This window comes from Cupressus sempervirens, chromosome 1 (genome assembly GCF_028749045.1).
Source record: "Cupressus sempervirens isolate cs-2001-9-10 chromosome 1, ASM2874904v1, whole genome shotgun sequence".
Taxonomy (NCBI): Eukaryota; Viridiplantae; Streptophyta; class Pinopsida; order Cupressales; family Cupressaceae; genus Cupressus; species Cupressus sempervirens.
This window is the reverse complement of record NC_143118.1, coordinates 668627646-668640331: the sequence shown is the minus strand read 5'-3', so window position 1 is coordinate 668640331 and position 12686 is coordinate 668627646. Positions and strand designations below refer to the sequence as shown.

The 12686-nt window shown below is 33.8% G+C and overlaps 1 protein-coding gene across 3 annotated transcripts in view; it reads left to right on the top strand.

Moving 5' to 3' along the window:
- LOC149579649 (protein S-acyltransferase 8-like) overlaps positions 1-8978 on the top strand; it is an 85639-nt gene extending 76661 nt beyond the window's left edge. Inside the window, exons 6-7 of one of the 3 annotated variants that reach the window (XM_089786326.1) lie at positions 8022-8078; positions 8402-8978. In XM_089786326.1, the coding sequence (XP_089642452.1) occupies positions 8022-8046 (25 nt within the window). In that variant the 3' untranslated portion in view covers positions 8047-8078; positions 8402-8978. Of the gene's footprint in view, positions 1-8021; positions 8083-8401 lie in introns of all 3 variants that reach the window. The other 2 variants (XM_089786315.1, XM_089786306.1) reach the window with 2 other exon arrangements.
- Positions 8979-12686: the final 3708 nt, after the last annotated feature.

Sequence of the window (12686 nt, the reverse complement as noted above, 5' to 3'; positions counted from 1 at the left end):
CATAGATGACTTCTCTAGGAAAACATGGATTTACTTCTTAAAATTCAAAGAATTCAAAACATTAACTGAAAACTTATCAGGACATAAAATTAAAACTATTAGAACTGATAATGGAGGGGAATACATCTTAGATTTGTTTAAAAGGTTTTGTAAAGAAACAAGAATTAAGAGGGAGTACACGGTTCCTTATAATCTAGAACAAAATGGGATAGCAGAAAGAAAAAATAGAACAATTATAGAAGCCGCTAGAACTATGATATTTGATCAAACTCTAGAATATTATTTTTGGGCAGAAGCTTCTTGTACTGCTCTCTATATTCAAAATAGAAGCTCTCACTCCTACCTTATAGATAAAACTCCTGAAGAAGTCTTTACTAAGGTTAAACCCAATATAAGTCATCTTAGGATTTTTGGGTGCCCTGTATATATCCATGTTCCAAAAGAAAAGAGAACTAAATTAGAACCCTCCGGGAGAAAAGGTATTTTTGTAGGGTATAGCGAAACATCTAAAGCATATAGGATTTGATACCTGGACATAAAAGTATTGAACTTAGTAGGGATATAATTTTTGATGAAGATGTAGCATTCAAAAGAGCCCTAAGTTCTGAAGGACCTTCTCCTTTACCTAGTTCTGAAAGAAATATTGAGTTTGAGTCTTAGAGGGAGAACATAGAAGAAATTGAAGATGAAATTCAAAATCTAAATCTTGGAGAAACTCAAAATTCAAAGAAAAGACCACTTTGGGCCATTAAAACAGTCAAGGAAGCACAAGACTTCGCTACACCTTCTAGAACAGTTAGAGAAAGCAAAAGACCCAAAAGATTTTCTAGTTATACAACAAACGTGAATGATTTGTCCAAAACAGAACCAACCAATCTTTCAGATGCTATTAAACATACATCTTGGAAAGAAGCTATGACAGAAGAATACCAATCTATCATGAAGAATGATGTTTGGGAAATTGTTCCAAGACCTAATGGAAAATCTATTGTTTTTTCCAAGTGGATATTTAAAATAAAGCATGTTGCTGACGGTAGCATTGAGAAATATAAAGCTAGATTTGTATCCAGAGGATTCTCTTAGAAAGAAGGGATTGATTATGAAGAAACTTTTGCTCTTGTTGCCAGATATACCTCTATAAGAGCAGGTTCTTGTTGCTAGATATACCTTTGTAAGAGCAGTCCTAGCAATTGCAACATTGAAGGGATGGAAAGTACATCAGATGGATGTAAAAACAACATTTCTAAATGGAAAGATTACAGAAGAAGTATGTTTGGAGCAACCTGAAGGATTTGAAACTCATGATCCTAACGTTTTTGTTTGTAGGCTCAAGAAAGCTTTCAATGGGCTTAAGTAGGTTCCAAGGGCTTGGTATGAAAGAATTGATAAGTATATTACCGGCTTAGGATTCTCCAAAAATGAAACTTATCCAAATTTATATTATAAAAGAGATAAAGATGATATGGTAATTCTGATATTGTATGTTGATGATTTACTAATAACAGGTGATGGTCATCTCATAGATCAATGCAAGAAAGATCTAATTAGAGAATTCGAGATGAAAGACTTGGGACTCCTTCATTACTTCCTAGGACTGGAAGTACGACAAAATTCATACAACATTATAATTAATCAAGTGAAGTACACATCAAATATTTTGAAGAGATTTGGAATGTGGAATTGAAAGTCTATGTCTTCTCCAATGCAGACTAATCAACAGCAACAAAATCACCTTCCATAGATTCTACTCTTTACAAACATATGATTTGGTCCCTTATGTACTTAGTAAATACAAGGCCTGATATTTGCTATGCTGTTAATGCCTTAAGTCAGTTTATGTGTGAGCCAAAGGAGATTCACCTAGTTGTAGTCAAACACATTATGAGATACCAGGCACTCTTAATCTTGGGCTCAAATATGAGAAAGTTGGCTTAGATTTACATGGATTCATTGACTCAGATTGGGGTGGAAGTGTTAAAGATAGGAAAAGTACTTCAGGATGTTATTTCAATTTAGGATCAGCAATGATATCTTGGATATGTAGAAAGCAGTCTTCAGTAACTCAAAGCTCCACAAAAGCTGAATACATTGTAGCAGCGATGGCCTCTCGAGAAGCAATTTGGCTAAGGAAGTTACTTGTGGGATTATTTGGGCGAGCCATGAATCCTACGATTATTCATTGTGATAATCAGAGTTCCATCAAGCTTTTGGTGAATCCAGTTTTTCATGACAGGTCCAAGCATATTGAAATTCCTTACCATTATGTAAGAGATATGGTAGACAGGAATATTGTAAAATTAGAATACATTTGCATTGTAGATCAGACAATAGACATACTCACCAAGCCTCTATCTAGGGTGAAGATAGATCACTTTAGGAGAAGACTTGGTATGGTTGAACTGTAATCCATTTGTATTCTTTAAATTATTAATAAAATAATTTTATTTTTTAGGCTATTGACTGTTATGGGCTCCACCATTTGTATTCATTATTTAAGAGGTGACGATCTTTGAGGTAATGAATACTTGTATAAAAGACATTATGAGACATTATGAGAGATGACGATCCCACGGATAATGTATTGAACAATATAAAACTACTGTTAGATCTAGATGAGTTCAAGATCATGTGTGATATAAGCATCACAACTTGGATAAATGAAGAATTTTAAATTTATTCTTCATACTTTATCCTGTTTTTTGGTATATCTTAACTCAAGATCAAGTTGTGATGTAGGATTGCGAGTTCCAATGAGTCACAACCTATATAAATGAAGAATTTAATCATTCTTCGGATTTTATCTTGTGTGTATTGTATTGCATTATATGCAATAATGACATCACTAGTATAAGTGATGAGTCATATCACAGGATGGTTATATGACTCAGTATCATGTGTTCCATGATGCTATTTTCTCAAGAAGATTTAGACAGATATAGAGTATCAATCTATGTTTATTCATTGTAATTGATGATGCTAGATATGTTATCTCTCAGTATGATTATCAAGTTAAGAGGGAGTGTTAAGTTTATAACAGTGATAATCTACTGGTCTGAGAGTGCAGACCGCACCTAGTCTTCTTCCTTTCTAGTATCATTTAAGGCATTAAATATAAACCTTACACCTCTTGTGATGGGCGGCAATTTCTGAGATAGATTAATATTAACACTAACTTAACACATTGTGTTAGTTATTGTTTATAGTTAAAACATCTTCTTAGTTGCCGATTTCTGGGAGAGTAGTTTGAGCCGACCTAGAGAGGGTCATGTCCCTTTGAGGGACATACCCTTTGGTCATGATATTAAAGGAGGGTGTTATTGTAGTTTGAGGACACACAATAATCACAAGTCTGCTTCCTCAAGCAATAATACCAGTTCGAATTTGTTGCAGAGATAAATAATATTCAGATCAGAATTAAAGTTGACAACTCCTCCATACTTAAGAATATTAAGAAGATCATATTCAGCAACAAAGGATATTATACAAGTCTGAATTATTTAGTACAGAATTTGCAGAAAGTTTACATCCAGCAGTAAAGAAGGTATTATCTCAATCTGATTTAGTAGCAGAATTTGCAGAAAAACTTACAGAAAACAGCAGCATCCACAATAAAAAGGGGAAAAGGGCCTACAAGAATGATAGATTTGATTAACATAAAGAGGACAGACTTTATGTGCAGTGTTAAGGAATTGTGCTTTGACTCTTGGATTAAGTAGCCGCATAATTTGCGAATAAGATGCTTATACAGATATTGAATTTTATTCACCAGTATGATCAGTACCTCCAAAAATGCTCCCAAATCGCCTTTATAGGTCAATTCTGTTGAAAAAAGCAAGTAGGGAATTAACTCCATTAGAATGAGCAAATAGGGAGGAGCATATGTCTTATTGGGAGACATAGCAGGGGAGAGCTATCAAAGTCCATTTGAGAGGCTCAATTTGTACAGCCAATGGCTTTTAAATATGTTCATAGCAAGGAAAGTAAAAGAGAAACAAGAACAGTACGCACATTAAGAAAATTGAGAGCATACATGCATTTGCAAGGTATCAAAACATAAAGTCTTCAAATCAATTGAACCACACCCTCATTTCTTGATCTACCATTAGTTCAAACTGATTTTTTCTGAAATTTCCTTTTTACCAATTTACAGTTAAATCTTTACTGTAACACATTACTGAATTTTCTGGCTCTGGTATCTACTTCTTTACTTTTGAAATCCTTGGGGTGTTAATACAACTTTTAATGTTGTTTTTGTGTGGTTGACCTAAGCCTTTTCAAAACGATTCTTACAGTTGTATGGAAACAGAAACCATGGTAAACATATCATGCTACAATAATCAAAGGAACAGGTTTGTTATATGTTTTCTTACTGGAAAATCTTCAGAGTTAGATGCTAAGTCTCTTATCCTTCAGGCACAAAATGAACCTAGTAGTAATAATTTATTTTAGGCATGGGTTGATACAAATTTACATATCTTTCTAATCAAATGAACATTTTAACTTTATAGAGAAGTTTCATATATTTCTATTCAAATCATGTTCAGAAATGAAGGTCTGCTCTTTAAGGAAGAAGGTCAACCAATCCCTGTGGGTAAAAGTCATGAAGAAAGAGCACAAGGTCAGTTAATCACACTCAATATATGGATCCCACAACTCTACATGTGTGCAGATGTTGCTCGTGTGTGGGCAAAAAGGGATGTCAGCTAATGCTGTAAGGTTTTTAGACGCAGATTCTCATTCTACAAATTGCTGAAGAGCATGCCCACGGCCATAGAGATTACTAACATCCTTTGAAAGGTCATGACACTGCTAAAAGGACCTCATAGACCTTAGTGCCTCCTGCTGATAGTGGTGCATTGTATCTTGCACACCCACACCAAATCTATAGGACATCCCTCTATTGTTGACCTACAGTTGCTCTGTTTCCCTCTTTCTTCTTATCACTTTAGCCAGTTTTATTTTTGACAAATTTTAAGGTGAGCAGACCAAACAAAAATAAGTGAGCCTTTTCCAGTGGGATAGGATGATTTTTATTGACCGTCCCATTCTTTTTATGCTATTGCTAAGTTACCAGGTATGGCTAGCGGAGGCTGGGTGTGTCTCCAAATTAGACCTGGGTCCTGTTCTGTTTCATGTGTGTCCCCAGGTTTCATCCAGGATGCCACATAGGCACCTGGGTTACCTTGGGTAAACCGGGGATGTACCACATATACTTTCTAACTTTCAACCGAGATTTTATAGTATAAAGCTACAGCCAATTTTTTGAGTAATGAAAGACTGGCTGTTATGAAATTTTCTGATGTTAGAATTAAAAGAGTTGTGGTTGGCTTTTGCTTAGGAACATCACTAGAAACATCTTCAGGAATAGTTTCAACCTGTTGCGGCTTCAAGTGAAACTTAACTTGAGAATTCTCAAAGAAACTTCTAAAAGCTTCTAGAAATAACTATGTGGGTTGAAAGGAGTGCCATCAATATTGAGGATGAACTATAGCTGAACAGAAAAATGTTCTGCTTTGCCCTGTTGGATTTGCGTGATTCTTGCTGGCACTTAAATCACCAAAACACCCGAAAGTGGAGTCGATAGCAACAATCGTGGAAGTCTGGAAGTAATAAAAGATTATTACTTAGTTTCTGGATTAGATTGTGTAACGATTTTTGCCATCAACGTTTCAAATCACACTACGTGATCCATCATCAGGATGAAAGAGCAAGAGATGTAAAACAGTGTAAGTTACAGATTTAGCAAAGACTCACCATATAAAGGAGACCAGGGGGAAGGGATTGCACAAACCCCAAGGCAGGAGAAACAATAAAAACCTAAAAATAAAAATAAAACAAAACAATTGGGGTGAGTGACTAAACCAAAACACAACTCACAAAGCAAGTAAAAAGGTGAAGGAAAGGCTAAAAAGGAGAGAAAAAACAAAAAACCAAGAACCAATCTAGATCCCGCTGTAGTAAGCAAACAGATTAAGAAGGTGAAAAAGAATATAAATAACCTATATATATATTATAAGTATATAAATATAACATATAAAACTATAGAATATTATATATACATATATACATATATACATATATACATATATACATATGTAGATATACATATATATATATATATCTAATATGTACATATTTATGATATATAATCTATATATATGTGCTACACATGTTACATATATATATATGTAATATTCTATAGTTTTATATGTTATATTTATATACTTATAATATATATAGCTTATTTATATTCTTTTTCCCTTCTTAATCTATTTGCTTACTTCAGCGGGATCTAGATTGGTTCTTGGTTTTTTGTTTTTTCTCTCCTTTTTAGCCTTTCCTTCACCTTTTAACTTGCTTTGTGAGTTGTGTTTTGGTTTAGTCACTCACCCCAATTGTTTTGTTTTATTTTTATTTTTAGGTTTTTATTGTTTCTCCTGCCTTGGGGTTTGTGCAATCCCTTCCCCCTGGTCTCCTTTATATGGTGAGTCTTTGTTAAATCTGTAACTTACACTGTTTTACATCTCTTGCTCTTTCATCCTGATGATGGATCACGTAGTGTGATTCGAAACGTTGATGGCAAAAATCGTTACACAATCTAATCCAGAAACTAAGTAATAACTACTATGGATTGTGGAAATCTGATTGCATTAATAAAAGATTGTTTATGTTCCAGTGCTTCAGGATGAGAAGTGTACATCAGAAACCAACAAAATCCTTACCTGGGAGGTGGTAATATATGTGTGTGTGTGTATATATGCATTTTGTATTGCCATACCTGTACCCAAGGAAAAAATTGCTGTATCAGGTGTTCAATATAATAAGTTTTTGTGCGACAGGGACAGGCTTCTGCCAATTTCTGTTTATTTTTATTTTCGTTAATCTATTTACTGCTGGTCTTCCTCCTTGTGTTGCTCTTTGATTTCCAAACTTGTAGAGCACAAACTTATTTTGAAGAGCTTGGAGTGCAATACATAGTCCCTTTCACCATGTTTCAAAGCAGACTGAAGCACTTCAGGTGATTATATAAAGTATATGTTTTCCTTTGTCTTGCAACTGGTTATTATTCGATAATTTTTATTCCCATAGAGTAGCCCACACAATGTTGGTAGATTATAATCATCAATTAGTTTTTTACGACGGAGAGAGTTGAGAGATAGGTAATATTTTGAAGAGGACAATTTGTGTGCTAAACATTATATAGTTATTGACAGGACCTCTGGGCTTGAGCTATATAGACAAACAGAATCATTTCTGTCACCATCGTAACTGCGATTATGACCTGTCTACAAGTTTGAATTGGCGCCTTCAGGAGATGTAGCACACATTAATATAATTCAAGTAGCACACTATCTTGAAGCTTAACTTTCAAAGTCTCTCTGTCAGATGACTGATCCTATCCAATTTCACTCCAAGTTTTTGTTTTATGTTTTTAACCAAAGTGCTTTTTTACCTAGAGTCATCTTATATGCTTGTCTACGTGCTTAGTTTCAAAACAGGATGACCATTTGGTGCTTGATTTTTGATGGAATGCATTCAGCAAGTGTGGGTTGAAGATGCATATATGGAGTTTCATTGGTCATTAACAATTCACTTGTAGAAATGGGCTAAGAGCTTTCCAATTGACATTAGGGGTTCATTCTTCATGTACTGACACAGGAGATTCCTCCTTTCTGCATTCTGATAAATTCATTGGAATACAAGTAACAAAATTCCTCCTATTCACTCTTCTATATACTCAAAAAAATCTATTGTTGTAATTTCGCTTTTGTGCCATGTTCAAAAAACCAAGGCCGGTTTTACATCCTACTTTTCTACCATTTTCATAAATATCCAGTCTTCTTTAAAGGCCAAAAAATTAACGAGAGGTTACTAGGTCACAAGTGGGGTTACCAACTTGTACCTAGCTGCCTCTGCTAAAATAACTACCACAACTGTGGCTGTAAAGATAATAAGAACTTACAGTTAATCTCACATGCAGGAATGATTTGATCGCTCACTGGGAACTGTCTTTTTTGCAGCAATTATCCACAGATGATGGCATGATGGAGGTCATGTTTTCTGCCACTGTACAAGATGTGGGTTAGTAAATTTATGATATTTTGCTTGGATTAGTTTGAGAATAATTATAGAAGTATGATATTTATACTCGGAGAAATTTAGGTGATATTTATAATTTCATTCAACAACAGCTCTTCATAATCACAAAACGTTTTGTAACAAAAATGTAAGATTTGCACATGCTTCTATTAGCAGAATGCCTTGTTTTTGTTAGGTGCAATCTTAGACAAAAATGTGTTGATGCTGAGAATTTTGTGTGCTTAAATTTCTTGCTTATTTTTATTGTATTTTAGTTGAAAGTAAATATTCAAGTATGGTTCTAAATTTAATGCTTTCACAGGGACATGACTGCAAAATCAGGCTCTGAAGATAAAGTTTCTTGATGTATGCTGACATGGCAACTTCACGGGTACGCATACCATACTTGCTTGGGCGGATTTTGGGGCTGCTGTCAAAGTTTGAGAGTTGAAAATTGGTTCTCCTTCAGATGTATAGCAACTTCAGTTTACTCTAATTTTGAAAGGTTTCATGTTTGTCATAGGTTTGCCCTAAACTCAAAAGAGTATGTAGATTTAGTGGGAATGATTTGGTTCATTAATTTCAATTGTTTGATTTTGCTGGTGTTATCTTCTCATTTGGAGATTTGAGCTTTTGAGGGTTCTTTTTCTTTTTCATTTTTTGAATATGACCTAATGTGCTGATTTTAGAGGGGGCGTGAAATTGAAGCTAATTGTAAAATGAAACTTTTAAATTGAAGGTTTTGTTGTTCGTATCTAAGTTGGTGTGACTTATTGACTAAAGATATAGGTTGGCACAGCCAAATACAAAGATGGTTACAGTACATCTTTATGTATATTTTATCCAAGATTTTAACATTGTTGAAATGGCTGGTTCTGCAGCAGACATTCCTCCCAAAATATCTTATATCTGTTTGTGCTTATGTCTGAAAGTCTCTTTAGCAATGGGCATGAGCCTACTACAAATAGTAATCCGAACCTGCCATTGCCTGACTCGTACACATCATGAATGCCAATAGACACGTTTCTACTGGATAAAACTATAGTTGAATGATAATTTTTGTTTTCTAAGTTTTTGTTACAATTAACTTTTCCATAGACATTGCTACTGGATAAAATAATGGGCAAGAGCCTACTACAAATAGTAATTCGAACCTGCGATTGCCGTACTCGAACACATCGATGAATACCAATAGACACGTTACTACTGGATAAAACTATACTTGAATGATAATTTTTTGTTTTCTAAGTTCTTATTACAATTAACTTTTCCATAGACATTGCTACTGGATAAAAATACAACTTTTCAAGCATACAAGAGCATCGTATTTGCTTGTAATAAAAACGATGTAAAACTATTGCACGAGAAGATGAGATACTGCATAATTTATTAATGCAAAACATGGTCAAGCATATAAGAGTTGAATATTTATATAAAAATAAGGTAATGGAAGGGTACTTGCAAGAGAAGCCAATATGAATGCATGCATACATATATATGTATACACACATATAGGAGACTCTAATATTATTTGGAGTTTTAAAGATGGGGAAAGAGGGGATGGTTGAACGAGTATGTTTAACAACCTAAAATAAAAATTACGGCGGCAGCTTTAACCTCCCTTGAGACCAACTTGGTATGTACGGCCTATTAAAACATTTGATTACACATTTTTAATGCTTTTTGTTTTTGGATATCTTTATTCTTAATATTTTACTCGTCATCGTTCTTCATCGCAGTTGACTCCTCCAGTGAGTGGAATGATCTATAGAGGAAAAGAGAAATGATAGTAGCCGTAAATTTAAAAGCAAAAGAAGGATATGATTTTTTTTTACTTTTTAAAATAATAAAAATAAAGGTAAACATCTCATTTCAATCATTGATGGGGGGGCAAGTTAATAGGAAATGTTCGGCATCTTCAATTTTGTTACTATAGTAAATTTTATAGGTGGGCTTGCACGAAGTGCTTTGGCGGCTGTGTTTATTGCATTTTTCTTTAACAATATAAAATTCCATAACGAAGAATAAAGAGTCAAATGAATTACAACCTCCTCGTAACAATAGTAACACACTTCTTGTAACAACAATAGTAACACACTCGTCTTGCAAAAACCTAGAAAGTAGCATAAAATATGTGGATCAAATATGAGCTTTTAGCTACTTGCAGATAATTTACTCACCACCTCCCTCTTTAAACGACAACTTTTTTTGAAAGCCACACTTGTCAATGTAAACTTTAATTTGTTTGCTGCTTTCAAGTGGTGCGAAGATCAAGAAGAGTAACACTCATTCAAATGCAACTCTTTCTACGAAGGAAAATCTTACCCACTTGCCAAAAGGATTTAGTTGAAACCTACAAAATAGTATCAAATATATGGACCAAATAAGAGCTTTTAGCTACTTGCTAAAAATGAACTCAACATCTCCCTCTTCAAACCACAACTATTTTTGGAAGCTACACTTGTCAATGCATCTAAGTGGATTAAGAAGAGTTGCTCTCACTCAAATGCAACTTTTTCCATGGAGAAGAATCTTACACACTAGCCAAAATGAGTTAGTCCACACCGTCCCTTGCATTTGGCAACATGCAAAATTAATGGCTTTAGAACTTAATGGAGTGCTCCAAGTTTCAAAGTTGACTTGGACTAGTCAAATTTACCCTTTACAAATATTTCCTCATATTTGAAATGGTATAGATACTCTTGTAGGAGGGAATGATTAGCATAAGTAGACCCTCATTGAAGCGGTGTCCTACATATGCCATCCCACCTAATGGGATAACCAAAATAAAGATAAAAGACGTTAAATTTGTTAAAATGTGAAATTTAGAGATTCTCATACGTTTATGACTCAAGCTTAATAGATATAAATTAAAATTAAAGAAAAATAGTTTTACTAATGTTAATAAAACAGACCTATATGTACAAAAATAATGTACCTATTTTAGTTCACATTAATCAAATGGAAATATGAACCTATTTTTGTAGTGGGTCTTGATTTGAAGGTGGAGTATTTAATGAATTTCATTCTTTTCAGGGAAGCATCGATTGAATAAAGCAGAACAAATGATCTCTTGGAATAGGTTGAGCATGCCAGACACTTTGATTTGTTGATTCGAAGTTTTGAGAAATATGAAAACCTTTCACTTTTTCCTTTTTAAATCACGGTTAGGGCTCTGAAAACATTAATCTTTTTTTCAGGGTCCATCATTAGTCCTTTTAAAATTTTGTTGGGTGGATAATTTGTAACCAATAATTTTGGGATCAATTGCAAAACAATGGTTCTATTTACTGTGTGAGGTGGGAGATAGTCTCTCCATGGGAATATAGTCTCTCCAGGGAAGACTTGCTCATCTTATTGCAATTAGAACCTAGTCTCTCCACGGGAAGACTTGCTTATCTTATTGCAACTAGAACCAATTAAATAGTTACTATTTCTATTTACACAAGTTAAAATAGGCTAGAATATTCATCTTATTCTCTCATTTTAGAATAGATGTCACCTTTATAGTACTCTCTAATTTCGAGTGTAATTCACTTGCAAAATATTAGTTGAAGTATTAATCTTAATAAACAAAAGATTAGACATAATAATAACCTTAAATGTAACTGCAACTTTAGTAACTTAGAAGCTTATGAATGTCTTTCCATGACTTCTTTTGTGAATTTAGGAGCAAAGATAAAACATGTGTAGCTCAAAGTCTCCAATACTTTCACCTTATACTACAAACACAAAAAAAAAGAGCAACACAAAGTTTGCAAGTTATCTCCTCACTTGAGAATTATACACTAATTTCAATTGTGATAAGCAACTTAAAGTCTACAAAATCAAGTCTGAAAACCTACTAAACTTTAAACCAATCGATAGTTCAAAGTTTGCCAAATTGAGTTTAAATATTTAATAACAAACAAAATTCACAATCAATCTCTAGAAAACATTGTCACATATCAATTTGAATCATCACAACGTTTGAAAGTAACTTGTCTCTTTTGTTGAATGCTCAAAGTCTTAAGGTGCTCAACAAATTGGCATAATTTTATTGCATTTCCAAAAGATATTTACTGACATCGAGCCCTCTTGTATTTATAGAAGAGGTGAGAAGATAGTGGGAGTATTGTTATCAATTGCCATTGACTTATTTAACATTGCAAAGCCTAACTTATTCTAACAAGCAATTAGATTATACGTAACTACAAGCTACATCTTTTCATGTAATGTGCTCACATTTAAATACATTTTTTGATTTTACATGTAATTTGTCAAAATTAAATTGTATATGCACAACTAAAAGCAAACTAAATGTCTAGTAAGATATGACTCCTATCAACATCATCCTTTATTAAATCTTCATACTACTATAGGAGAGTTTGATACTTGAAGTATTCATATTCAACAAAGGCACTTTGTTTAGGAACACCATCTTGGATCTTTGATGAAATGAAACCTCATCTTCTTGTATGGGATAGTACTGGTTCTTTAGGGGAAGTCTTCTCCATGAAGTTGAGGTGAGAAGTCCAAAGAGCTAGAACATCATCATGTGTTTTTTGAGAACCCATGACACTTTCTTTAGATTGAGAGTGTTGCCAAAAAGGCCCATGCCTTATTAT